This window comes from Carassius auratus, chromosome 48 (assembly GCF_003368295.1).
Source record: "Carassius auratus strain Wakin chromosome 48, ASM336829v1, whole genome shotgun sequence".
NCBI lineage: Eukaryota > Metazoa > Chordata > Actinopteri > Cypriniformes > Cyprinidae > Carassius > Carassius auratus.
Window position 1 is genome coordinate 1,238,470 of NC_039290.1, and position 26,361 is coordinate 1,264,830.

The 26,361-nt window shown below is 38.6% G+C and overlaps 1 protein-coding gene across 2 annotated transcripts in view; it reads left to right on the plus strand.

Annotated features, from left to right (window-relative positions):
- Positions 1-26,040, plus strand: part of LOC113065447 (low-density lipoprotein receptor-related protein 1) — a 100,357-nt gene extending 74,317 nt beyond the window's left edge. The window contains exons 47-90 of one of the 2 annotated variants that reach the window (XM_026236688.1): positions 18-137; positions 287-400; positions 1,163-1,312; positions 1,423-1,545; positions 2,388-2,504; positions 3,001-3,129; positions 3,292-3,414; positions 3,535-3,675; positions 4,251-4,438; positions 4,540-4,723; positions 4,884-4,969; positions 5,077-5,196; positions 5,280-5,467; positions 5,924-6,129; positions 6,754-6,942; positions 7,038-7,186; positions 7,865-7,958; positions 8,047-8,163; positions 8,250-8,369; positions 8,472-8,594; positions 8,989-9,114; positions 9,237-9,353; positions 10,791-10,897; positions 11,457-11,589; positions 11,697-11,819; positions 11,981-12,103; positions 12,196-12,327; positions 12,661-12,798; positions 12,905-13,024; positions 13,113-13,399; positions 13,482-13,660; positions 13,761-13,867; positions 13,958-14,077; positions 14,200-14,376; positions 14,486-14,626; positions 19,859-20,023; positions 20,342-20,503; positions 20,654-20,822; positions 20,949-21,050; positions 21,422-21,492; positions 21,612-21,705; positions 22,216-22,254; positions 22,900-23,044; positions 24,360-26,040. In XM_026236688.1, coding sequence (XP_026092473.1) covers positions 18-137; positions 287-400; positions 1,163-1,312; positions 1,423-1,545; positions 2,388-2,504; positions 3,001-3,129; positions 3,292-3,414; positions 3,535-3,675; positions 4,251-4,438; positions 4,540-4,723; positions 4,884-4,969; positions 5,077-5,196; positions 5,280-5,467; positions 5,924-6,129; positions 6,754-6,942; positions 7,038-7,186; positions 7,865-7,958; positions 8,047-8,163; positions 8,250-8,369; positions 8,472-8,594; positions 8,989-9,114; positions 9,237-9,353; positions 10,791-10,897; positions 11,457-11,589; positions 11,697-11,819; positions 11,981-12,103; positions 12,196-12,327; positions 12,661-12,798; positions 12,905-13,024; positions 13,113-13,399; positions 13,482-13,660; positions 13,761-13,867; positions 13,958-14,077; positions 14,200-14,376; positions 14,486-14,626; positions 19,859-20,023; positions 20,342-20,503; positions 20,654-20,822; positions 20,949-21,050; positions 21,422-21,492; positions 21,612-21,705; positions 22,216-22,254; positions 22,900-23,044; positions 24,360-24,497 — 5,996 coding nt within the window. In that variant the 3' untranslated portion in view covers positions 24,498-26,040. The remainder of the gene's footprint in view (positions 1-17; positions 138-286; positions 401-1,162; positions 1,313-1,422; positions 1,546-2,387; positions 2,505-3,000; positions 3,130-3,291; positions 3,415-3,534; positions 3,676-4,250; positions 4,439-4,539; positions 4,724-4,883; positions 4,970-5,076; positions 5,197-5,279; positions 5,468-5,923; positions 6,130-6,753; positions 6,943-7,037; positions 7,187-7,864; positions 7,959-8,046; positions 8,164-8,249; positions 8,370-8,471; positions 8,595-8,988; positions 9,115-9,236; positions 9,354-10,790; positions 10,898-11,456; positions 11,590-11,696; positions 11,820-11,980; positions 12,104-12,195; positions 12,328-12,660; positions 12,799-12,904; positions 13,025-13,112; positions 13,400-13,481; positions 13,661-13,760; positions 13,868-13,957; positions 14,078-14,199; positions 14,377-14,485; positions 14,627-19,858; positions 20,024-20,341; positions 20,504-20,653; positions 20,823-20,948; positions 21,051-21,421; positions 21,493-21,611; positions 21,706-22,215; positions 22,255-22,899; positions 23,045-24,359) is intronic. The other variant, XM_026236687.1, reaches the window with a different exon arrangement.
- Positions 26,041-26,361: the final 321 nt, after the last annotated feature.

Genomic DNA, 26,361 nt, shown 5'->3' on the forward strand with positions numbered 1-26,361 from the left:
CTTTTTTTTGTTTGCAGCGAACCGTATGTGTAAGAAGGGTTACCGGCGCTGCATTAACGGACGCTGTATCAAACACAGCTCCTGGTGTGACGGCACTGATGACTGTGGAGACGGTTCAGATGAGCTGCCGTGCAACAGTAAGTAGGGAGGGATTGTCTGTAAGGAATGGAGATATTAAGAGAAAGAAGAAATACAAACCTGAATTTATAGATTTTTTTGCACGGTTGAAAAAAAAAAAAAAGAAGCCGTAATAGTTCTTCACTGTCACCTTCTCTGTTTACTTCAGTGACTCTGTGCAGCGCTGCTGAGTTCCAGTGCAAAGACGGTTCCTGCATCAGTAACTCGAGTCGCTGTAATCAGGTGGTGGACTGTGAGGACGCCAGTGACGAGATCAACTGCAGTAAGCACTCATCTAAAAATATCTGGTCTGGGAACCAAACCAAAAGTTTTAGGTTCAAACCCCATTATATTCAAAGCTGTCTCTCAGATCTAGCTTGTCATGAGCTCTCTTTTATTTAAGGATGACAGTGATGATCTGGGGTTTTAATATTAAATAAAAAAAAAAGACCAAAACAAGACCAGAGAAATTGCTCTCTGCACTTTAATCATAGTCAGTGTCTGAAACAAACTTTTTGTTATTTAGTGAAAATATTTGCTTGCTGCAACTGGCATTATTCTGGCATTTTTAGAACGTAATAACAATGATAATAATAAAAAGAAAAACTACTACTAGTAGCTTTTTATTATATTATTCTAATATATATATATATATATATATATATATATATATATATAATAAAATGTTCTTATATATTTATTTTAAATATATAATTTTTTTCTGCTATGCTAATATATTTTTACTACAAAGGTGATATTATTTATATATGTTGGTGTTTTGGGGTTGAAACGCTGAAAAATTGGTGAGGACCAGTGGGACTATGTTTCCATACGTACATAAACCAACGATTAAAACCAAAAAAGCACTCTACTGAGCCATCTCTCGAGTAGCCAAAATGAGCCATGCCTTCACAAGTTAGCATTTAAAAGGCAGGTTCCTTTTGAGTTTCATTCTAAAGCAGAATCTATGCTAAGTGTAACTTTGGGGACACATGATCACATATTCTCTCGAGCAGATACCATCTTTAGGAACATTCTCTTTCAGGCCCCACTGACTGCTCCAGCTATTATCTGCTTGGAGTGAAAGGTGTGACCTTCGCGAGGTGTGAGTTCACTACTCTCTGTTACGCCCCCTCCTGGCGCTGTGATGGCTCCAATGACTGCGGAGACTTCTCGGATGAAAGAAATTGTCCAGGTCAGACTCTTCACACATCAGTATGCACTAACACATCCCCTTGTTTTCCCAGGAAAATAAAATGTGTGACATTACATAATGAAATTGACCTTTCACTTTCTTTCCCACAGAGAAAATGAAGCATAATTGTCCGGTGAACTTCTTTGCGTGTCCGAGCGGCCGCTGTATTCCCATGAGCTGGACCTGTGACAAAGAGAACGACTGTGAGAATGGAGAGGATGAGTCTCACTGTGGTCAGTCAATGTCTCCTGTTTAACTTACATTTTTCTGTTCTCGCTTTTAGTTTGATTTTATGCAATATCCGTTTTAATTTTGTCTTAATACTTAATTTTTGGTGTACTTTTTGTTTTGAAGATGCAAAATCTGATCTTTTTATTCAAGGAAATATTTGCCCCCTGGAATTTTCATGGCTATTTTGCCTTCATGAAAAATAATAATAATGCTTAAATTGTTATTAACATCCCTGGAATAATTTGTTTAAGGGACATTTTGTCTTAATGTGATTATTTCTATAATAGTTATGTATGTATGTATAATAGTTATATGTATGTATATATATGTATGTGTGTATGTATGTGTGTATATATATATATATATATATATATATATATATATATATATATATATATATATATATATATATATATATATATATATATATATATATATATAACTTATAGAAATATTCACATTAAGACAAAAATGTCCCTTAAACAAATTATTCTTATAATGTGTATATATATATATATATATATATATATATATATATATATATATATATATATATATATATATATATATATATATATATATTATAGATTTTTTATATTTTTTATTATTATATACCTTAATATAGTCATGGAAAATATCCATGTTTATTATAAAAAATTAAATACTGTAGTTAAAAACTGAATTAATTATATCACTACCTCTAAAAAACAGAGGTATTTTACGGATCTGGGGCATTTTTGAAAAGTCTGGTTAATGTCTCACCCTGACCACAGCTACACCTGATAATTAAGTTTATCATATTTAGATTCACTGACAATGAGTTTGTTTACTGTTGTTTTCTCAGACAAGGTCTGTGCATCAAATCAGTTCGAGTGTGGGAACCATCGCTGTATCTCCAAGTCCTGGGTGTGTGACGGTTCTGATGACTGTGGAGATGGTACTGATGAGGACAGCAAATGCAGTGAGTCACACTACGACTTACATCAACAAACAGAGCTCGTGTTTATCTCCACATCAAGTGAACCCATTTTAATGCGCTCTGGGTCATACTTTTACCTTTGTTCATGTTTTTTGAGGATGTCATGCAATCTGTCCTTGTTGGCATCTGTTTAATTTGGCGAGTTACCAACAGAAGAATTTGTGCCACTGTTGATTTTGTTTGGACACCACATTTGACATCAACAAATGTTTTTTTGCCTCTTTTGAGACTCTTCTGATCTCACTATGCATGATTATATGGTTGTCTGCATTTTATTATTTGCATTAAGCATTATTTTTATCGTCATATCTGTACCTTTATGGAAAAATACTGTGGAACTCAGTGGCTACCATCAACTATTTGTTTGCCGACATTTAATTTCTGTCTTTTATATTAACATAATGAATCTAAATGTCAATCTAATTGAGGTTGGAGGATGGAACGTACAAATAACCCTGAGTTTATGTATCTCTTTCAGAGACAAAGACGTGCAGTCCAGAAGCTTTCCAGTGTCCTGGCTCTCACATGTGTATTTCTCAGCGCTGGAAGTGTGACGGAGATAAGGACTGTCCTGATGGAGCAGACGAGGGCATTAAGGCTGGTTGTGGTGAGTTGCAAGAGGAATTGATTATTTTGTGCTATGAAACTCTACCTATATTGTTGGGAGGAGCTATTGCAAATGTGATGTTTTTTTGATTCTGCCTAGTTTCTTGATATTTATTTAATCACTCTCTTTATTTCTATTTCTCTTTTTATTCATTCTCTCAAGTGTTCAATAAGACCTGCGATGACTCTGAGTTTCAATGTCAGAATTATCAGTGTATTCCCAAAAACTTCATGTGTGATCACGACATTGACTGCCGCGATGGCTCTGATGAATCGCCAGAGTGTGGTAAAGTGTCCATTTTAGTGCATTTTATATTGTTGTTTTTTTATTATTATTATTAGTCACCCGGACCAACGCAGTGAATCATATAGTGAGTCAGATGTTGTGTTCCCTTTCATAATGTAGAATACCCTACGTGTGGGCCGAATGATTTCCGCTGTGCTAATGGCCAGTGCCTGAAGCAGAAGAACTGGGAGTGTGATGGAGAGTTTGACTGTAGAGACCAATCAGATGAAGCTCCCAAAAACCCACTTTGCACAGACTCAGGTGAGTATGGTAAAACAAAAACAAAAAAAGGGTCTTCTAAAGGCTGTTACCACATTATTATTTATTTTTCTGGTTGTAACAAAAAAAAAAAAGGTAATATATTTTTGGTAATTTAAAGTGATAAAAAATTTGTGCATATATATATAATACAATAAAGATACATACTTTAAGTCTTTTTAATATTTGTTGCCACTCTTTTTAACTCTTGGGGGTTCTGGAAGTGTGCCAGGTGTGAAATGTCGTGTGTTAAAGGAGCTTCACTGATTCAATAGAGGAACAACTTCCTGTTTTAGTGTTAGATCTGAATCGGCGATTGGGTTGGAGTGACTTTATGAATATTTGGTTATTGATGGGCTCTCACCGCTATGATTGGACTTTTTAAAATCTATTACACTAAGTTGAAGTTCCTTCATGTTCCATGTAAATGCAAACATTATGCTTCATAAATATGGTATAAATATTTTCTCTACTTCTGTATTTATAAATAATGTCCATTATAGTCATACTTGTCACTGATATTCTTTGGACCTAGAACAAAAATGTTAAAGTTGTTGTTGTTTTGTTTTTATCCATAGAGAGGCGCTGTAATGACACTGCCTTCCTGTGCACCAATGGCAAGTGTGTGAACGAGACATTGTTGTGTGATGGTAAGAATGACTGTGGAGACGGCTCTGATGAGAATACCTGCTTCATCAATGAATGCCTCAACAGTAAGCTGAGCGGCTGCTCACAGCTCTGTGAAGATCTCAAGATCGGCTTCAAGGTATGTATATATTTCCTTATTTACACGTCATACTTTCGCATGTTAATTAGTTGGACATATAACAGTGAATATATGACATGCCCCTTGCCCGGCCCCTGCAGTGCCGGTGTCATCCAGGTTTCCGTCTGAAGCAAGATGGAAAGACGTGTGTAGATGTGGACGAGTGCACCACCACGTACCCCTGCGCTCAGCGTTGCATCAACACGCATGGTAGCTTCCACTGCCTCTGCGTCGATGGCTTTGTGCCACGTCCCGACGACCCCACCAGCTGCAAATCCACATCTGGTGAGCCCTCTCCCCTTGTTCTGTTATGTTCTAGGATTATTACCCATGGGAGTGTGTTTCTTTCTCGAAGTAAGACTAAGAAGTATACAATACTGAATGTAATAAAAAACTGCCATTGCTAGTTAAAGTTGTTTAGTCATTTCTGTTGCTTACATTTCAGATGAGGAACCTTTCCTCATTTTTGCTAACCGCTACTATCTGCGAAAACTCTACTTGGATGGATCTAACTACACTTTGATTAAGCAGGTGAGATGTCATAAGAAGTCAAAAGGCCAAATTTGTCATTTGTAGGCTATTCCAATTTACTAATGTTGCTAATTGTCTAATTGTTATTATTTTGTGTGTGTTATCAGGGGCTCAATAACGCAGTGGCTCTGGACTATCATTACGCGGAACAGATGATCTACTGGACTGATGTGACTACACAAGGCAGCATGATCCGCCGCATGAACATCAACGGCAGTAACGTGCAGGTCTGTGTAGTTTCTTTAATATAATTCCACCGCTGACAGAATTCATGACCTATGTCTTCTTGTTCTGATTGGCTTTTGGGTAGGTGCTGCACAGAACCTCTCTGAGTAACCCTGATGGACTGGCTGTGGACTGGGTCGGGGGGAACCTGTACTGGTGTGATAAGGGCAGAGACACAATTGAGGTGTCCAAGCTGAATGGAGCTTACAGAAGTGTGCTGGTCAACAGCGGCTTGCGAGAGCCCAGAGCCGTGGCTCTGGATGTGAGGAATGGGTGAGAGTCTAAACTCGGTTCCCTAACAGTTCCTGAGCCAGTCTGATTATCCCAATAAACTGCTAGATTATTTTCTAGGGCTGTGAGTCTATTAAAATTGTGATCGAATTACATGATATCCTCAGTAACTAATCAAATGAATTGAAATGAATTGCATATCAGCATTTTCAAAAAAAAAAAAAAGAAAAGACAATTGATGAGTGAATAATTGAAATTGCATTGCAAAAAAATTTTTTTTAACAACAAATATATATAATCTAAGTTAAATAATTTAAAGAAAATATATCATTAATTGTAAATAAAGTAATGTTCTAAATGTAAATAAAATATTTATATAAAAAAAATATAAAATAGCCTAGTGTTTTCTCTTAATGGATCTATGTAAATATGTTGTTGTTATTGTTTAAATAATTAATGAACACATTATGAGCTTGCTTGACTTTGGATTATTTCCAGGTATCTTTATTGGTCAGACTGGGGTGACGTGCCACATATTGGCCGCATCGGCATGGATGGCACAAATCGCCAAATCATCATTCAAGATAAGATCACATGGCCTAACGGCTTGACGCTAGATTTTATTAATGACCGCATTTACTGGGCAGACGCTCGTGAAGACTACATTGCTTTTGCCAGCCTGGATGGATCCAACAGACACATTGGTGAGTGCAAACACACACACACACACACACACACAAACACACACTGCTTATGAGGACATTTTTCTTCAGGCAATTAGTTTAGACAAAGAAGTAACCCATCCTTCATTTCGCCAATAAATGACATCATAGGTGTCCATTTACATATTACAGTCAATCTGATGTTTTGAGACTGGTATGTGCTATAGACAGGCACTGAGGAGGAGGTTTATTTATTTATTTATTTATTTATTTATTTATTATTATTTTATTTTTATTGTTTTTATAAAGATATTTAGACTTTACAATCAAATAAAAAATTTATCTAAACCAAAAGTAGTGTTGGCTATTAACTGAAAACAAAATGTTTAATTTGAAGTACTTAAGTACTAAAATGAATACTTTTCTTGTACAATCAGTAATTAAAATCAAATTGAGTTATTAAAATATTGGTCAATATGTTTGGTTTGTAAAGTTCTTTTCTGCTATACAATCAAGGCCATGCTGATGGGAAAATTATATTAACCAATGATACTATAACTTTTTATGATCCATTCAAATCTGAAGGATAAAATCAAGTTTCACCCTTATTTTAATTTTCTGTTTGTTGCTTTATTAAATGTGAGTCTTGTGCTCTTTTCCCCATAGTGCTGACTCATGACATCCCTCACATCTTTGCCATGACTCTGTTTGAGGAGTACATCTATTGGACCGACTGGGAGACCAAGTCCATTAACAGAGCTCACAAAACCCTGGGCACCAACAAGACCATGTTGATTAGCACCCTGCACAGACCCATGGACATACACATCTATCATCCCTCCAGACAGCCTGAGGGTATGAAGATACACACGTGCTGTTCATGGAAATGTTCCTGCAGTGTTTGATGTGGTTTCTGAGCTTTCTCCTCTCTGATGCTCTTGTGACTGCAGTGTCAGGTCACCCGTGTCAGGAGGAGAATGGTGGCTGCAGTAACCTGTGTTTGCTCTCACCTGGAGGAGGCTACAAGTGTGCCTGTCCCACCAACTTCTATCTGGCTGCTGATGGAAAACAGTGCCTGTCCAACTGTACTGCCAGCCAGGTGTGTGTGTGTGTGTGTGTGTGTCCAAAATTCAAAATGCCTCTGCACATTTTACTTGCAATATTCATTATTCTCAATGATGGTGCTTATTAGAGTCTCATTAAAAAGGTACTGAAAGTGCTAACACATTAACTACTAAAGTATTATAGGATTTATCCTAAGTATTTTCAACATAATGTCAATGTTTATTGGTCTTTCATTAATTTATGATGATTAAATAAAAAAGAATGTTGTAGTATTTCTAAACTCCTTCGTATTAACTAAATAGATGAATTAAGCAACATTAGCAGTCCTATTAAATAATTTAAAATAATAACTTTCTTTTTATTTAAAGCCGTGTTGTTAGAATTAACAAAAAAATATACAAAATATTTCTGTTGAAAAGTGAAAAATAAACATTAAATGAAAAACCATTTTTTCACATTAACATTTGAAGTACTAATATTACTAATATTATTTATTTCTATTCATATATATTTATAATATTATAATATAAATCTTTTAAAAAAAGTTTATTTTATTTAATTGTTTTGGCATTTTGGTAATGAGAAGTTCAGTTGTATTGAAATGAAAATGTCACCATGCAAAAAAATCTTAATTGTCATCATGTTTTTTTTTTTTTTTCTTGAAATATGACCTGGACATGTTTTTGTCTCTTTTGTTTCTCTCTGACTGTAGTTTGTCTGCAAGAATGATAAGTGCATTCCCTTCTGGTGGAAGTGTGATACTGAGGATGACTGTGGAGATCGCTCAGATGAACCTGCCGATTGCCGTAAGTATCAGGGCTTTAACTGTGAGTGACACCATGGACATCCTCAAACATATATAAAATTCTCATGCTCTCTGTTCTTGGGTTTTAGCTGGGTTTAAATGCAGGCCAGGCCAGTTCCAGTGTGACACAGGTATCTGCACCAACCCGGCTTACATCTGTGATGGCGATAACGACTGCCAGGACAACTCCGATGAAGCCAACTGTGGTATGAAGTCCAGTCAATTGTGTAGTACTGAAATAATCATCTTTAGGACATTTGCTTAGTTATCACTCATTTTTGTCCTTGTTCAGACATCCATGTTTGCCTGCCCAGTCAGTTTAAGTGCTCACATCCTAGTCGCTGTATTCCTGGAATCTTGCGTTGTAATGGTCAGAACAACTGTGACCAGGGAGAAGATGAGAAGGACTGTCGTAAGTCCTCCTATTCATTGAAAAATGGAATGTTTTGATGTCCATGCATGAGGTTGTTTTCTGATGAGCTGATTGGCTGGATGTCTTTGTGATGTCTTGCAGCTGAGGTGACCTGTGCTCCCAACCAGTTCCAGTGTGCCATCACCAAACGCTGCATACCGCGAGTCTGGGTGTGTGATCGAGACTTCGACTGCGTGGATGAATCTGACGAACCGGCCAACTGCAGTAAGAAAATAAAAACCACCAACACATGACTTCTAAAGCCACTTTATTCATTTGATGGCGACTTCATATTACAAATGTACTTTTTTTTTTTTTTATCGAAAATGCTATCATAGGATTGTATTCCGAATTTTCTCAAAATTATATATTTAATATAGTGTTTTTCTTAAGTTCACTTTCTTTATGTATCTTAATGAATTATCCTGTTTGTCTTTCATTTATATGTATCTGCTTATAATATGTCTGTTAAGTTTATTAACCTGTTTTTATAAGATTTGATCATTTTATTGCTATAAAAATAGCCATGGGTGATAATATTGCATAAAATAATCAAATAACTGAAATGAATGATTGACTGACTGACAGACCTAATTAAAGCGGTTTGTGTTTTCTACAGCTCAGATGAAATGCGGTGTGGACGAGTTCCGCTGTAAGGACTCAGGCCGCTGTATCCCGTCCCGTTGGACATGTGATGGAGAGGACGATTGTGGAGACGGCTCAGATGAGCCCAAAGAGGAATGCGGTACGACAGCCTTATTTTCTATATTTAAAAATGTTGATTTCTTATTAAAGTAATTTTTTTATTCCTTATGAATGTTTTTATTTCGATATAAGTGATTGTTTTTTTTATTTATCTTGAGGTAGATGAGAGAACATGTGAGCCGTACCAATTCCGCTGTAAGAACAACCGCTGCGTGCCGGGCCGCTGGCAGTGTGACTATGACAATGACTGTGGCGATAACTCCGATGAGGAGAAGTGCGGTATGTATCTTTACCGACTTCCCCTTTGCACACCTTGGACTGCATGAATGCTCACAGCCAGTTATAGGACTGAGTCTAGTGGTATATCATTACTTGTGACCATCACATATGTCTGTGGGAGGCATTGTGGGTATTTTGTCCCATGTCATGGCTCACTCACGTTGCATCTCACTTCATGTGTCTCTGTTCTTCATTTCACACTGATCCATTGGCTTGACTCAGAGGTAGGTCTCTGCTCCCTCCAGACCACCTATTCCTGGCTCCCTTCCCTTCCTTTCTCCTCTCTTCTCATAACCCCATGATTCCATTTGTGTTTGTGACAGAAGTAACAATTAGAGCTTCTGCCCCCTAGTGGAGAAATGGTAGAGTTCATTTTCCTCCTCCAGTGAAACTTCTAGCAGTGAACATTTCTGTTTATAAGCTCAGATCTTGAATCTTGAATAAAGTTGGATTTGGGTTTGTATTGCCTTTACTGTGGTTTTGTTGTCTTAAAAATGAAAGTGTTTACAATGATTCTGAACTAATCTCAGCCTGAAATGAACACACCATTTTTGGTTTGACCTAGCTGTATTTACTCAGTGCAGCTTATAACATCCAAGTGAAAGATTTAACATGGAGCATGGGGGTGGTGATATCCTGTTGTGAGGGTGTTTCTCTACAGCAGGGACTGCAGCACTTCTGTCAGGATTTAAGGAAAAAAGGAGACCATCAAAAAGCATCAAATTCCTGCCTTACCAGAAAGTTGTCAACTTTAAGAAGGTTTACTTTCCTACATGACAATGATCCAAAGCACACAGCAAAACTGTGTACACAGTGGTTGAAGGAGAAAAAGAGGAACCCCATTGACAATCTGTGGAATGGCTTCCACAAACAGTCATCATCAAATTAAACTCAACTTGTGCAGAGTTACTAGTTCTGCAGAGAAGAGTGTGCAAATATTGAAAAATAAAGTCTAATTGTCAAAAGTTAGTAGAGATAACATATATGTTACAAGTTGCACTGAGTAAATACATCTGGATAAAACAAAACCGGTGTTCTTCATTTTAGGCTTCAAACCCAACAAAATGTTATTTATATATAATTTACCAGCTGTAAATTGCTCTTTTTAGACTCTTTTTAGACTCTATAAAAAAAATTATATATATATATATAATTGTTATTATAAAATTATATATTATAAACAAACAAACAATTGTTTTTTTTTTTTTTTTTGCAATCACAAATGAATGGAAAATTCGTAATATCATGGAGATTGATCATCATCATTATGTGGCATCCCTGAACGTGTTTGTATATTTTCTCACTCTCTAAGCTGACCTCTTGACCTTGTCTTGAAATGTGTCTCTTTCCTTCCTCCTGGTTTCCTTGTTGTTGTTGTAGTTATTGTGCTCTGTGGTTTTTCTTCGGTATTAACATTTATTTCTCTCTACCTACCAGTGCCACGTCAGTGCTCTGAAAGTGAGTTTGCCTGCACTAATGGCCGTTGTATTGCTGGGAGGTGGAAGTGTGATGGAGATCATGACTGTTCAGATGGATCTGATGAGGTACTGTGGTTCACTGGCCATCTTCACCATCTCATATAAAATGGGTATAGCCAGTCTAATAACTGCAATAACCAAGGGACCATTTAATTAAAGCTTAAATGCAATGTTCCTTGATTCAACCAAAACCAAGTGATTCTTCCTGAAATTCTTCCTGAAATATATGGAAAAAAATCTGGATCCTGTTGCAAAACAGAAAAAACGAAAGTAAAAAGCCTATTCTAAGACAGGGCTACTTATTAAAAAAAACACCAATGCATATCAGCCCAAGCAGGCCTTTCAAAGAATTTTATTATTTTTTTGCAACAGGATCCACCTATTATTTTAAAATTACCCATTTGAAGACCCTTCAATTAATTTTGTTTCTCATGATTTTAAAAACCGATAAAAAAGAATGCGCTAACAAATATAAATATTGTTTGTGTTTCTTTAACTGATTGATTTTTGTGGTTACTGGATCCAGTAGGTTCATTAATGACACTCAGCACTTTATTTTAATATAATACGATATATTAAATAATTGTAATAATTATATTAAATAATTTATTGTTGTGTCTCTTAGCATGGCTGTGAGCTGAAGTGTGAGGAGGATCAATTCCAGTGTAAAAACGGCCACTGTATCCCGCTTCGCTGGCACTGTGATGCTGATGCTGACTGCATTGATGGCAGTGATGAAGAGAGTTGTGACAGTTCTGGTGAGTATGCATGTCTGCTTCTTTCTATATAGATATAAATAAATGTGTCAGGTGTCCTTTTTAAAATACAATCTCATGTGTCTCATGTTTTTTCCTCTTTCTCTCAGTGGCGCGGCACTGCCCCCATGATGAGTTCCAGTGTAATAACACTCTGTGTAAGCCCCTGTCCTGGAAGTGTGATGGGGAGGATGACTGTGGAGATAACTCTGATGAAAACCCTGAGGAATGCAGTAAGAACTCACACACACAACTGAATTGTAATAAAAATGATCAGCGACCCTGACAAATATTTACAATATATTTGCAGTTTTTTTGGGTTGGCGATAAATAGAAAGCTAACATGAATACATGGTAAGCTCAGACTGTAAACACTTTCCTTTCTGTAATTCAGGAAACTTCCAGTGCCCACCCACTAGAAATTTCCGTTGTTGGAATAATCGCGTGTGTCTCTGGAGTGGAAAGCGCTGTGATGGTGTGGACAACTGCGGAGACAATTCAGATGAAACCAACTGTGGTGAGTCTTCTGCTCTGGCAAGTCTCAGTGATTTTGTATCAGCCTCAGTGAGTGTTTTCATGACCTTTGCGACATGGTTCATGTTTACGTAGGAAACCACACATCCACATGCGATAAAGACCAGTTCAAGTGCAGCAATGGCAAATGCATCACTGCCAACCTGAGGTGCAACTTCTTTAATGACTGCGAAGATTACGGGTCAGATGAGATTGGCTGCAAGACAGGTGAGGTGCTGCCACCTTATGGTTCAGCATCGTGCAGGAACCCCACGATCACTATATAAAGGAGTTGTAGTTACAAAATTGGTTCAAGACAATGTCATGTGAAGTATTTAGCGAAATCCTAAAATGTAATTGATAGTAAAAAATAACAAAACTTAAAATTATTTGTATTCCAGTATTTTAGTCAACACATTTCACCATCAGTATTAAATAGCTTGTCATAATGCCAGTGTCAATGTTTGTGGATAAAATCTGCTTTTAATTTATAGTTTGATATTTAGAAAGGCTTCTTAAATCCTGATTGAATTGACTTTGTGTCCGTCTGTGTGTTTGTAGACACCATGCTGAACGACTGTAAGAGTAACAAATCTATGTGTGGAGATGGCGATGAGGCTCACTGCATTTCCAACGGCACAGACACGTTCTGTTCCTGCAAACAGGGTTTCCAGAGCGTTGGACACAACACCTGTGAAGGTACATGGTCTGCCATCTTAAAAAGATGCCATTTATGTCACTGGAGGTTATCACCAACTGCAACATGCAGGTCAACATTTGCTAAATTGTTGTGTTGGTGTTTTAGATAAGAATGAGTGCAAGCAGTTCGGCGTATGCTCTCACATATGTAACAACACCAAGGGCTCCTACAAGTGCAGCTGCCACAAATACTTCACCAGGATTAACAACACATGCAAGGCTGACAGTATGTGCTGATTTTATTCTTTAAAAGCCTCACTTAAGAGTTGTCCGACGGAATCACTTATCAAAAAAAAAATGTTGTCCACCTGCAGGTCAGAACATTAGTAAACAGGTCCTCTACATTGCGGATGATAACGAGATCCGCAGTCTAAATCTCGATATGCGCAAGTGGGTTTATGAGCAGACATTCCAGGGCGACGCTAACGTGCGCATTGATGCCATGGACTTACACGTCAAAACCAACCGCATTTTCTGGACCAATTGGCACACGTCTGGCATTTCCTGTTTCCAGCTCCCCTCTCCATCCTCACCATCAGGTCCTATGTCCAACTCTCACCGCAACACGAGGCAAAGCGAGGGCAGCATCACCAACCTCGATGTAAGTCAATGCATTCAGTGTTCAATATTCAACTTTATGTTTGCGAAACCTTTTCAGAATTTTTTCCCCGTCTCCTCTTCAGATTCCAGGTTTGAAGATGCCACGTGGAATCGCGGTAGACTGGGTCGCTGGTAATCTCTATTGGACCGATTCGGGACGTGATGTGATCGAGGTTGCTCAGATATCAGGCCAGCACAGGAAGACGCTGATTTCTGGCATGATTGATGAGCCTTATGCCATTGTAGTGGATCCTCAGAGAGGGTAAGAAGCATCATGCTTCTATACTGTTTGTTTTTATTAATGCTGTTGCTTCAAATAGATTATTTCATTGATATTCATTTCTTTTTGCTTCATAATTCAGAACCATGTACTGGACTGACTGGGGGAATCATCCAAAGATCGAGACGGCAGCCATGGATGGGACTCTCAGACAAACCCTGGTCCATGAGAACATCCAGTGGCCTACAGGTCTTACCAGCGCAAAGCTGATTTTAACCATCTGTATCCAAGAAATAAGTTCAATGTATTAAAATTAAATCCATGTCTACTCTAAAACAGGTCTTGCAGTGGACTACTTCAATGAGCGTCTGTACTGGGCAGATGTCAAGCTCTCTATGATCGGCAGTGTGCGTCTAGATGGCTCTGACCCTGTTGTGGCTGTATCCAACATCAAAAACAGTTCAGTAACACTGTTATGCTCTGGTGTTAAAGCTCAAGCATGACTGTATCAGCTAAAATGTATATAAAAAAATATACACTTCCATTCAAGGAGTTAATCAGCTTCTCCCTCTTTCTTACAGATCTCCTCCACCCCTTCAGCATTGACATCTTTGAGGATTACATTTATGGAGTTACCTACACCAATAACTTTGTCTTCCGGGTTAATAAGTTTGGCAAAGGTCAGGCAGAGAATCTGACCACTGGCATCAACCACGCCACTGACATAGTCCTGTATCACCGCTACAAACAGCCTGAGAGTGAGTGTCTGTTAAAGTGTGTGTGTGTGGTTTGGACACATTTTTTAGGATCTGATTGCAAATGTGAGTCTTTTACCGCAAGCTAATAAGTGTATTTTTTTTTTTGCAGTGACTAACCCATGTGATAGGAAGAAGTGTGAATGGTTGTGTTTACTCAGTCCCAGTGGGCCTGTGTGCACATGCCCTAACAACCACATCCCCTACAACGGTACCTGTACAGAGGTGCCGCCAGCAACCCAGTCCCCATTAAGTAAGACCCTCCAGTCTACTACTGCTTTTACACTACTTCCTGTTAAGTTTAAGACATTATAAAATGTGTTAACGCACATTATACCTCTATGCTGAAAACAGTTTAGTATTTCACATGCCAGTTTATTGAAACTAAAAAGGGACTCTTATTATGAAGTTCCGGGCTGTGGGGTTGTTGTTGAACGTGCGTTGTGACGGAGTGGAGTGAAGAGGAATAAATGGAGAACATTGATTGATTCAAAAGTGTTTTATTTCGAGTAACATTGGTAGCAGAGGATGGTTAGCAACTACAGAGTACCCCCGACCTTTGATGAAGGAAAACCCTATGAAAGTTGGAAGAATGAAGTCGCGATTTGGACTAGAGTTACAGACCTCGAGAAAAAAAAGCAGGCGCTTGCTGTGGCTTTGGCGCTTTCGGGAAGAGCGAGAGAAACGGCGATGGAAATACCGGTAGACGATCTGAATAAGGACACTGGCATGGACACTTTACTTACGAAACTCGATGACTTGTTTCTTAAAGAAGAAAAGGACCAAGTTTACGAGGCGTACTCGAGCTTTGATCGGATTGTGAGAGATAGCAGTGTTTCCATGACAGACTATATAATTGATTTTGAACAGCGATACTCACGGATGCGTAAATATAAGATGGAGCTTCCCGATGCAGTATTGGCATTCAAACTGCTGGACACTGCGTGCTTGGAAGTGAAAGATCGACAGTTAGCGCTGACAGCATGTACAGATTTGGATTTTGCGTCAATGAAGTCAGCACTGAAGAGGATTTTCGGAGGAAAGCCTGCTTCTACAGTGGGAATTAATCAGGAAACAGCATATGTAACAGAACATAGACGACAAAGGAGCAAGCCATGGTCCCAAAATGTTCAGCAAAAGACACCACTGCCTGGCACTAACCCTCTGGACAGGTATGGACGCAGATCAAAATGTGCTGTTTGTCAAAGCACATTCCACTGGGCCAAAGACTGTCCACACCGAGGTGAGCAAGTCAAACTGACTGAAGATTGTAAAGCAGATGATATAGAGGAATGCAACATTACTCTGTATACAAAAGATTCGCCCACTGAAGCAGAAATATTCATGACTGAGTGTTTTGGCTCAGCAATAATAGACACTGCATGCACACGAACTGTGTGTGGACAGGAATGGATAAATAACTACATTGCTGAACTAAGCCAAAATGAGATAAAAGACATGAGGAAGACAGAAACTCACAGTCACAGACCTTTTAAGTTTGGTGATGGAAAAGTGGTCTATTCCAACAGAAAATTGAAAATTCCTGCAAAGATTGGACAAACTAGGTGTCATATTGAAACTGAAGTTGTACCAGCGAGCATTCCATTACTCTTAAGCAAGGCATCCATGAAAAGAGCAGGGACAGTGCTAGATATGGAAAATGACAGTGCGGTAATGTTCAGTAAACCTGTAAAACTTGACTTTACAAGCTCTGGTCATTACTGTGTAAACATTATGGACAATAAAAAAAAAAACATTAAAAGTGATGACTGTGTCTTGGTTGCTGTTGAAGATGTCACTCTTGAGGAACAAAAGAATGCGGATGTACAAAGTCAGTGTGCTGAGGAAATTCTGACAATATCAGACAAAATGAGCTTAGCAGAAAAACACAAAATCCTAATGAAGCTTCACAGACAATTTGGTCATGCTTCTGATGACAGATTGCAGAGACTTCTTACTAGCTCAGGAAATAAAGATGCAGAATGTAGTGTCATTCTGGAGAAAATTGTGAGTGAATGTGGAACGTGTCAAAGATACAGTAAGACCAAACCAAAGCCTGCTGTTGGTCTACCACTAGCTTCTCAGTACAATGAAACTGTTGCAGTAGATCTACATGAACTTGAACCAGGTGTGTGGTATCTCCACATTATTGATCAGTTCACAAGATTTAGTGCAGGCAGCATACTGACCACAAAGAAGTCATCTGAAATAGTGAAACACTTTGTCCATGTCTGGATAAGTGTCCATGGTCCACCTCAGAAACTTTTTAGTGACAATGGGGGAGAATTTAATAATGATGAGGTTAGAGACATGGCAGAAAACTTCAATATAGAAATAAAGACAACAGCAGCATACAGCCCATGGAGCAATGGTCTTACAGAGCAACACAATCAAACACTTTCAGAGATCATAATGAAAGTGAAGTCAAGTAACGGCTGTGACTAGGACACTGCATTGGACTGGGCTCTTATGGCAAAGAATACCATGCAAAATGTTCATGGCTACAGTCCTCATCAACTGGTGTTTGGACAGAATCCCAACCTGCCCTCTGTGTTAACCGACAAGCCCCCAGCTTTAGAGGGCACAACGAAAAGTGAGTGGGTGGCAAAACACATCTCTGCTCTACATGCATCAAGAAAGGCGTTTACGGAAGCAGAATGCTCAGAAAGAATACGGAGAGCACTACGTAAACAATTGCGTCATACAGATGAAAAATATGAAATGGGTGACAAAGTGTACTACAAGAGAGTTGACTGTCAAGAGTGGAAAGGACCAGGAGTTGTCATTGGCCAGGATGGTGCAGTGGTGTTTGTTAGACATGGAGGAACCTGCATTAGAGTACATTATCTCAGACTAAAAAAAGTAAACGCAGACAGTGGAGATCAACATGTCATTAGGGATGATGCTGAAGTTAACACAAACAACATGCAAAGACAGGAGATAGCAGGAGCTGCTGTCAACAACATGGAGGGAACAGAAACTGTAACTGAAATACAGCAGAGTTCAGTGCAAACTGAGGACACAGGGGTACCCACTATGGGACAGAATGTAGCAGCACAACACACAAGTGATGATGTAGTGACACAAAGTGATACAGAGCGGAGAACTGATGTCCATTTAAAAACAGGGCAAGTTCTAAAATACAGAGACAGAGATAGTGGGGCTTTGCACACAGCAAAAGTACTAGGGCGTGCAGGCAAAGCTACTGGCAAATACAAAAACTGGTACAACCTTCTGCTCATTGAACCAACTAATGTTGCAGGCAGTAAAGATTCAGTTGATGTATCATGTCTAGACTGTCTTCAAATGGAACCCGATGTTGCTGATGTTAGTGCCACAACTGTCAGTGAGGATGTACTGATAACAAAAGATCTATCCTTCGACCTAGCCAAACAAGAAGAGATGAGGAGTTGGAGAGACAACAGTGTGTTTGAGGAAGTTCAGGATGAGGGACAAAAGTGCATCTCTACCAGATGGGTGTGCACTCTTAAGGAAACACTAACTGGACTAGTACCTAAAGCACGATTGGTGGCAAGAGGTTTTGAGGAGTTAAATGTGTTAGAGTTACAAAAAGATTCTCCCACATGTGCTTCTGAGTCTCTTCGATTGCTGGTGGCAGTTATTTGTCAAAAACAGTGGACACTTCATTCCATGGATATAAAGTCTGCATTTCTGCAGGGGATAGAACTGTCACGTGACATCTACATCAGGCCTCCCCCTGAGGCTATATGTGAGGGAACATTGTGGAAGCTAAAAAAGTGTGTATATGGTCTGGCAGATGCTTCATTGTACTGGTACAATAGAGTAAAAGACATAGTGCTGAAAGCAGGAGGAAAAATGTCCAAGGTTGATCCAGCTGTTTTTTATTGGCTAGATCAGGACTGCACTGTAACTGGGGTACTTGCCTGTCATGTGGATGACTTCATATGGGGGGGCACACAAAGTTTCTCAACAACCATAATACCACATCTAAGATCTGTTTTCCAAGTTGGTCGTGAGGAACATGATCACTTCTGTTATGTGGGAATAGACTTTGTGACTGTCGAAAGAAAAGTACAAATACACCAGGAAAACTACATTCAGCACATGAAATACATTCATATGGATCCTTCACGAGCTGTGGAACAAGACTCACCTCTCTGTGAGGAGGAAAAGGATCAGCTCAGGTCCAAAATTGGTCAAATTCTCTGGGTGGCAAGGCAGAGCAGGCCAGATGTCATATTTGATGCTAGCAACTTGACATCAAACATAAAAAATGCAACTGTGCAGACAATCCATGAAGCAAACCGGATAGTGTGCAAACTTAAGTCCAAGAAGGTAATTCTAAATTTCCAACACTTGGGCAGAGACAGTGCTCTTAAGATGATTGTGTTCAGCGATGCTTCATTTGGAAATCTTTCAGATGGAGGCACTCAAGGAGGACACCTGATTACTTTAATGGGAGAAAATGGAAAATTCTCTCCCCTTTCTTGGCAATCAAAGAAAGTCAAAAGGATTGTGCGGAGTACACTTGCTGGTGAAACATTGGCAATGTCTGATGGAATTGACAATTCTATTTTTCTGTCCACACTGTTCTCAGAACTAACTACTGGTGATGCTGAACATGCTCTACCAATAATCTGTGTCACTGACAATCATTCACTTGTTGATGCAATTAAGTCCACAAAGCCAGTCTCTGAGAAAAGACTCCGCCTGGAGATAAGTGGTATCAAAGAACTTATCCAAACACAGAGAGTTGAGCGAATACAGTGGTGCAACACAAAAGAACAACTTGCAGACTGTCTTACCAAAAAGGGAGCATCAACTTGTCAGTTACTCAAGGCACTGAGTGAAGGACAATGGAAATTGAATTAAAACAAAGTCTGTTCTTATGTTTGACTGGAGAGTTTGTTGAAATATGTTAGGTCGTATTTTTGTTCTAGAATGTTGTTCCATATGGCCTGTTAGTATGTTAAATTGAAAGATTTTTTTTTTTTTTTAAAGAGTGGGAGTTTGTTAAGTTTAAGACATTATAAAATGTGTTAACGCACATTATACCTCTATGCTGAAAACTGTTTAGTATTTCACATGCCAGTTTATTGAAACTAAAAAGGGACTCTTATTATGAAGTTCCGGGCTGTGGGGTTGTTGTTGAACGTGCGTTGTGACGGAGTGGAGTGAAGAGGAATAAATGGAGAACATTGATTGATTCAAAAGTGTTTTATTTCGAGTAACACTTCCTACTACTTCATTTTATACCACAGCCAGAGCAATGCCGAAGCCACTTGTTACAGTGAAATATAGAATAAACATTTTATTGATCACACCAGTTATTCAGAAATCATTGTAAATATTGTGTATAAATTGTTTTTGAGCTTGACTGAATGCATGCATGAAAAAAAGAATTCTGATACTTCATGAGAATATATAAATTTCTCAGGCATTTCTTAAAACTTAAACTTAAATATTCATCCAGGTGATCATCTATAACGTTTTTTTCTTTTAGCTCCTACATGTAATGTTCAATGCCAGAATGGCGGCAGCTGTTTCGTCAATGCATGGAACCAGCAAAAATGTCGCTGTCCCACCAGTTACAGTGGAGAACGCTGTGAAATCAACCAGTGCAGAGACTACTGTCAGAACGGAGGAACCTGTTCCCCATCACGCACAGGTACACATACTCCGACACATTGTGCCATCGTGGCCAGGGCTCTGCACATTTATCTCTATAGAAAGAAAGTAAGAAAGTCGTGACATTTGCCAAGTATGGTAACCCATACTCTGAATTGGTGCTCTGCATTTAACCCATCCAAGTGCACACACAAAAGTGAGAAGTGAACACATCGTGAACACACACCCAGAGCAGTGGGCAGCTATATCCAGCACCCGGCGAGCAATAGGGGGTTCAGTGCCTTGCTCAAGGGCACTTCAGTCATGGGTATTGAGAGTGGAAGGTACATCAGCAACACTTTCTGTTTCCTCTCTTCAGGTGCTCCTACCTGCCGCTGTCAGACTGGTTTCACTGGCCCCAAATGTAACCTGCACGTTTGCAACAACTACTGCCAGAATGGGGGCAACTGCACTGTCAGCCAGGGCAACCAGCCAACCTGCCGTTGTCCAAAGGGCTTTCTGGGTGACCAGTGCCAGTACAGTGAGTTTAATTACTTGTCACCCTAAACAGAGGATTCAGTCATTTATAAAATCTCAATTGTCCTAATGTTGTTTTTTAGTAGCTTTTTGCATACAAACAAAAGTCTTAATAATAACTGAAGCATACATTACCTAAAATCAATCTGTGCAGGTCAGTGTGAGGACTTCTGTAAGAATGGAGGTACTTGTATGGAGATGATAAATGGCACTAAGCAGTGTCAGTGTTCTGACTTGTTCTTTGGTCCTCAATGTGAGCTGAGCAAGTGTGAATACTGTGGCAAGGGCAAGTGTGAAGTGCTACGCGGCGGAATAATATGCACGTACGTACCAGCCTATTCGACTAACTGATCTTTCAGTCTTCCAGCAATGAGATGTATAAATATGGATTTGAATCAGCTGTGTACTGTTTATTTTGGTGCTATGATAATTTATGTTCTTCTGTGTAGATGCGCTGATAAAATCCAGCGGCCCACCTGTTACACCTGTGATGACTTCTGCATTGAGGGCCAGTGCTTTGTAGACCCTCATTCTAAGCTGCCACAGTGCAGGTAAAGTGGACAGAGCTGTATAAAATAAATTGCTTTTACGTTCTTGCAAATGTTTTGTTGGTACAATTTCAAAAGAAAAAACACCAATAGATAAAACAAAATAAAATTAGACTGCAAACAGAATAAAGAAAATGGAAAACAAAGCTAGGCCTAGTACTGAACCTTGTGGTACCCCAGATAAAAGATGATCTACATGAATGTCCTGAGTTCTGTACTTGAGATAGCTTACAAACCTGTCTGTAGCATGATCTTAAAAACATATTTACAAGATTCTCTATTAGAATTGCGACGACAATAGAATAGCCACGTTTGAACTAAACACTGTAAAGATTACCAGTGATGTAAAGTGTGTATGTGTGTGTGTTATGTAGGTGTCACACGGGCTGGTCAGGTTTCCGCTGTAAGCTCTATATCGCCCCTGTTAAAAACTCAGACTCTGGAAGTAAGTGCCAGCATTTCTTTAGATCTCTCTCAGATTCAGATTCAGTTTGAGAAGTTAAGGTATGCCTGTTGCTATGAAGAAATCTGGGCAATAAAAATGCATGTTTCTTCTTTGTGTAGATACTTCATCTGTGGTCATCCCAGTGATATTACTGCTCTTACTTGCACTGTTAGTAGTTGGTGCCATCTTGTGGTACAAGAAAAGAATGCGTGGGTAAGTACACACAGTATATCAATTTCAGCATGGACAGAGGAACTCTTAGACACTCTAGGACTATAGCCAAACTTATTTTGTTTATTGATCAAAATAAGAAAAAAAAATCCTGTTATCTCCCTAATTTTTCTGTAGAGCAGGGGTCTTTTACTTTTTCACTTCAAGGGCTTTAGTTTTGGTAATTTATTTAATATAATGATTATATATTATACATAAAGTTTTTTATTTGGCTGATAAAAAATATTTTACATGTAATTATTCTTGTATATAATTGTTTTATATTATTTTATAATTGTCATTTTATATTGATTACATGTATTGTATTGAATACAGTATTTTTTCCCTACAATTTTAGTCTATGCTCATACAATAATTAGCGGACCCCTTTCAGTACCCTGTTGAAAACCTAGAGAATGAATTCCTCTACATTCCTCTTTAATACTAAACTCAATTTCCAGCTTTCTCACTTTCTCTCTCTCTGTGGTTAAACTGCATCTTTCCGTCTCTCAGGTCTGTGAGGCAGGGCAAGCCCAGCTCCAGATGTTCGCGGTAACTCTGACTCTATAACTGCAGGGTCCCATCCTAGTCCATCCTCTCCTCTCTTCCTCCCCCATCATCATACTCTACATCTCTTTGTCCCTGCTTCTCCTGCCTGATCCTGTGCTGTTACTGTGGTATTCCTGTGGTTTTTACCAGTTTCAACACAGGGATCTATTGACGACAGCTAAAATAGATCAACTGTTTGGTGCTAGACCTCACGCAGCACTGGGCTGCATCTTGTCTCTCTCACTCCTCCTTTTGACATGCTGTAGACGTGTGTCCGTTTATATGTCTATGAGAGCAGTGTCACTGTGCTTGAAGTGTTTGGCTCCTCATTGACTGTAGTGGACCATGTCTTTTGGAAATCCAGCTTTCTCTAAGACCTTGCAGAGTTGCTCACTCTGGCTGGCAGTCGCCACCTGAAAGCATATGGATGGTTCCTCAAAGTGTCATGGCTTCTTGCACATGTGTTTATATGGCAGGATGGACCCTGGTGGATGTAGCTGTGTCTCTATGTTTGTGAGTTGCTTGGAGATAGGCTACTTTGTGTGTTTGTGTGAGTGTAACTCCCTGTGCCTCGGCTCGACCTGCAAAGGTGTGTTGCGAAGAAGCTAGGACAAAGATGTAGCTTCTAACTGCTGTTTGTGTCCACAGAGCCAAGGGATTCCAACACCAGAGAATGACCAACGGAGCCATGAACGTTGAGATTGGGAACCCATCGTACAAGATTTACGAAGGAGAGCCTGATGATGATGCAGGGGAGCTGCTGGACTCTGACTTCACTTTGGATCCAGATAAGGTTACACCTTAATGTTATTCTCCAACCCCCTGGTAGGGGTCTTAAAGGGTTACTCCACCCCAAAATGAAAAATGTTATCATTAAGCACTTTACCCCCATGTCGTTCCAAACCCCTTAAAAGCTTGGGCCAGTGCTAACTATAAGCAGTTGACCTCTGCAATATAAAGGCCCTCCATAACTGTACCACAATATAGATAATGGCATGTGTTTAATGTTGACATTGGGCACTCCCCACCAGCTACAACATTCTGATTGTTTGCATTTTGTTTTTAAGCCCATAAATAATAATTGACTCATTCTAATACATTTATATTGTAATGTACTCATATTAATATATAAAAAAAATCATCTTAACAATGACGGTAGGTTATCATTGCACAAATGATACTCCACTGTTTCTACTTTTTTTAACAAAAAGAAAAGAGTTCTAAACTAATGCAGTGTCTTGTGTATCTTATGCACACACACACGCACTCAGTCACTCACACAGATCATGCTTTGCATGCAATCAGACATTCAGGAACAGGCTTTTAAGCACTGCCCCGCATATTTTTATAAACTATAAATAGCTTAATCGCTCAAGAGCTACATTATCTTTCTCAACATGGAGGTGTTAAAATTAAAGCCACAGCTTCAATGTTAAAGGGTTAATTCTCAAGTTTTCATTTTGGGGTGGAGTATCCCTTTAAGTACGAGATTTGTCATTTCCATTTTTAGAATATTATTTATTATAATTGTATATTTTAAATTGTATATTTTGTTATTAGTTTATTCAGAAATGTTCTTTGTTCTTTTAATGTTCTAAATATATTAAATGTTTTATCTAAAACATTTTAATATAATTTTAATATAATATACATTTAATAATTGTCTAATATCATTCAAATCAAAATCACAACATTATAAAATAATTATTTTACATTTTAAATATTTTATATTTAAATTTTATTTTTTATGTAATTATATAAAATGTTTGTTTGTTTAGTTATTCTTGATTGATTTATGTATCAGTTGAGATATATATATATATATATATATATATATTATATATAGAGAGAGAGAGATCAAATAGATTTTGAGAGGGAGAGATTATTAATATTTGATCAGTTTTGCAGTCTAAAAGTTTGTCTTGAATATTCATTTTTCATACTGTATATTATAATTTTAGTATTACATAAATTCACTTAGTTTTTAGTTGATTGTTATTTTTTATATATGTAGTTAAAATAGTATAGAATTTTAATATAGAGCCTTAATCCATAAATGGCCCATTAAAATAATTGTCATCTTATCTGCATCTGTGTCTCTCTTGCAGCCCACAAACTTCACCAACCCTGTGTATGCCACCCTGTACATGGGCGCCCACAACAGCCGTAACTCTCTGGCCAGCACCGACGAGAAGAAAGAGCTGCTGTCTGCAGCAGACGACGATATGGGAGACCCGCTGGCGTAGAGTCACGGCCGGACCCCCACCCTCACGCAGACCGCTATGCCTTTACACATCAGAGGAAAAGCAACAAGAGCAGGAAACCTTGTACAAAATGTAAAAAAAAAAAGAAAAGAAAAAAAAGCAAAGGATAAAAATGAAGGACACTTTTATGTGATCGCAGTATTATATTTTATTCTTTGAGAAATCCTTCTGGTCAACAAAAGAAAGCATTTTCTATATAAATTTTTTTCTTTCCTTTTCCCTTCCCTTTTTTCATTTTTTCAGATGTTTGTATATCTAATTTCTCACCTTTCCCCTCCATTTATCCACTACCTCTGTGCTCCTCAAGATGCCAACAATATGGGAAACAATATGGGAAATCTTTGTTTTTTTTGTTTTTTTTGCTTGGTTTTAAGTTTATTTTTGTATGAATAGCATAGAGATCAATGTTTCTTTTAGGAAAAGCAAAATTTACCAAGTGTTGCTAATGAAATATATGGGAGCGGGGCACGGCCAACTGAATGATGCTGATGCTGACTCGGCCCATGTGTGATTTCAGACGGTTAAGATCAAATATATGTGCACGAGTGTTGCGAGACGTGGACGAGTCAGCTTCGCTTTTACTTCTATACTGTTATCTCAGAGAACAACGCTTTTGATGATTGTCATACTCCTTGCACAGATTGATTTTTTTTTATAGATCTTTACATATAATTAACAAAGTGTCTTGACAAATATACCCAGGAATACAAGCAGACACCCGTACGAATAGCAGTATATAACTTGTCTTTGTTTTAGCTTTCGGTTTTTTAATGGATGAAAAGATGCAATGTGTGGCACTATGTAGATTGAATGAACGAGTGAGTGAATCCAATCAGATGGCGACTGTAAGGACATTCCAGAACTCTTTCAAGGGTATCAGTGGCCTTGGTGTGTATGCAAGCGGTACGTCCAAAGGATGCGGGCCTCATCTGATGCCATGTCTTCCAGTATGCCGGAAACAGCCTGGAGAAACATGCAGATGAGTGTCGTCTGCTCTCGGGCGGAGTGGCTTCAACAGAACTGTTCCATACCACTTCAGTGGGAGCTGTATGTCACTTTTAGTTCACTAGTTCTGTGTCTTATGGACTTTGTGCTCTAAGTGTAATTGCATTCCTTTGAGGTTTGTGTGGATCCAGTAATAACTCACTGCCTTGCTGCTACTTTTCCCATCATTCTCATCTGCCTGACCTGTAGAGACTCGGCCAGCCCTGCTTGCGGCCGAGCATCCACTGCTTCTAATGGAGGTAACCCGTGCGCCATAGGCTAATGCATGGATCCAACAGCGCTAAAAGACTAGCGTCAGCTCAACAGATACATGTTAACAGTATTCATCCGAGTATCTGGACTTAACGTAAAGTGTCTGCTCTGTTTACTATCAAATGTAATTTAGCGCGGCCCTCGGTGGCCTTTTACTGTCACAGATGATTAGTGTCACGACCCTGCAACCGTTTCTGTAGTTCTGTTGGTTCAAATGTTTTTTTTTTTTTTGTATACAAAATGATTAAACTGCTTTTTATAGTAGAAATGCATGGTGGCTCAGCCCTTCTTTTGGAGCGACAGTCTTTGTTTCTTTTGTTTCCAGCTAGAGAACTTCACGAACCATAGACTATAACACATATATTAAAAATAAAAGTGGACAGAACAAAAATAGAAGTGGTTTCTGGATTGGTGCTCTGCTGGAGCTTGGTAATGGGTACAAGTGGTCAGTTTAGAAACGGTTTTCCCAGCAAAAGGCCGGGCAAATGTCAGATTCTCTAGGAATGAAGGACAAGAATTGTTGCTCAATAGATTTTGTAAGGTTCATGTATACAGAATGATAACTAATGGATCTAAAACAATTATTGTT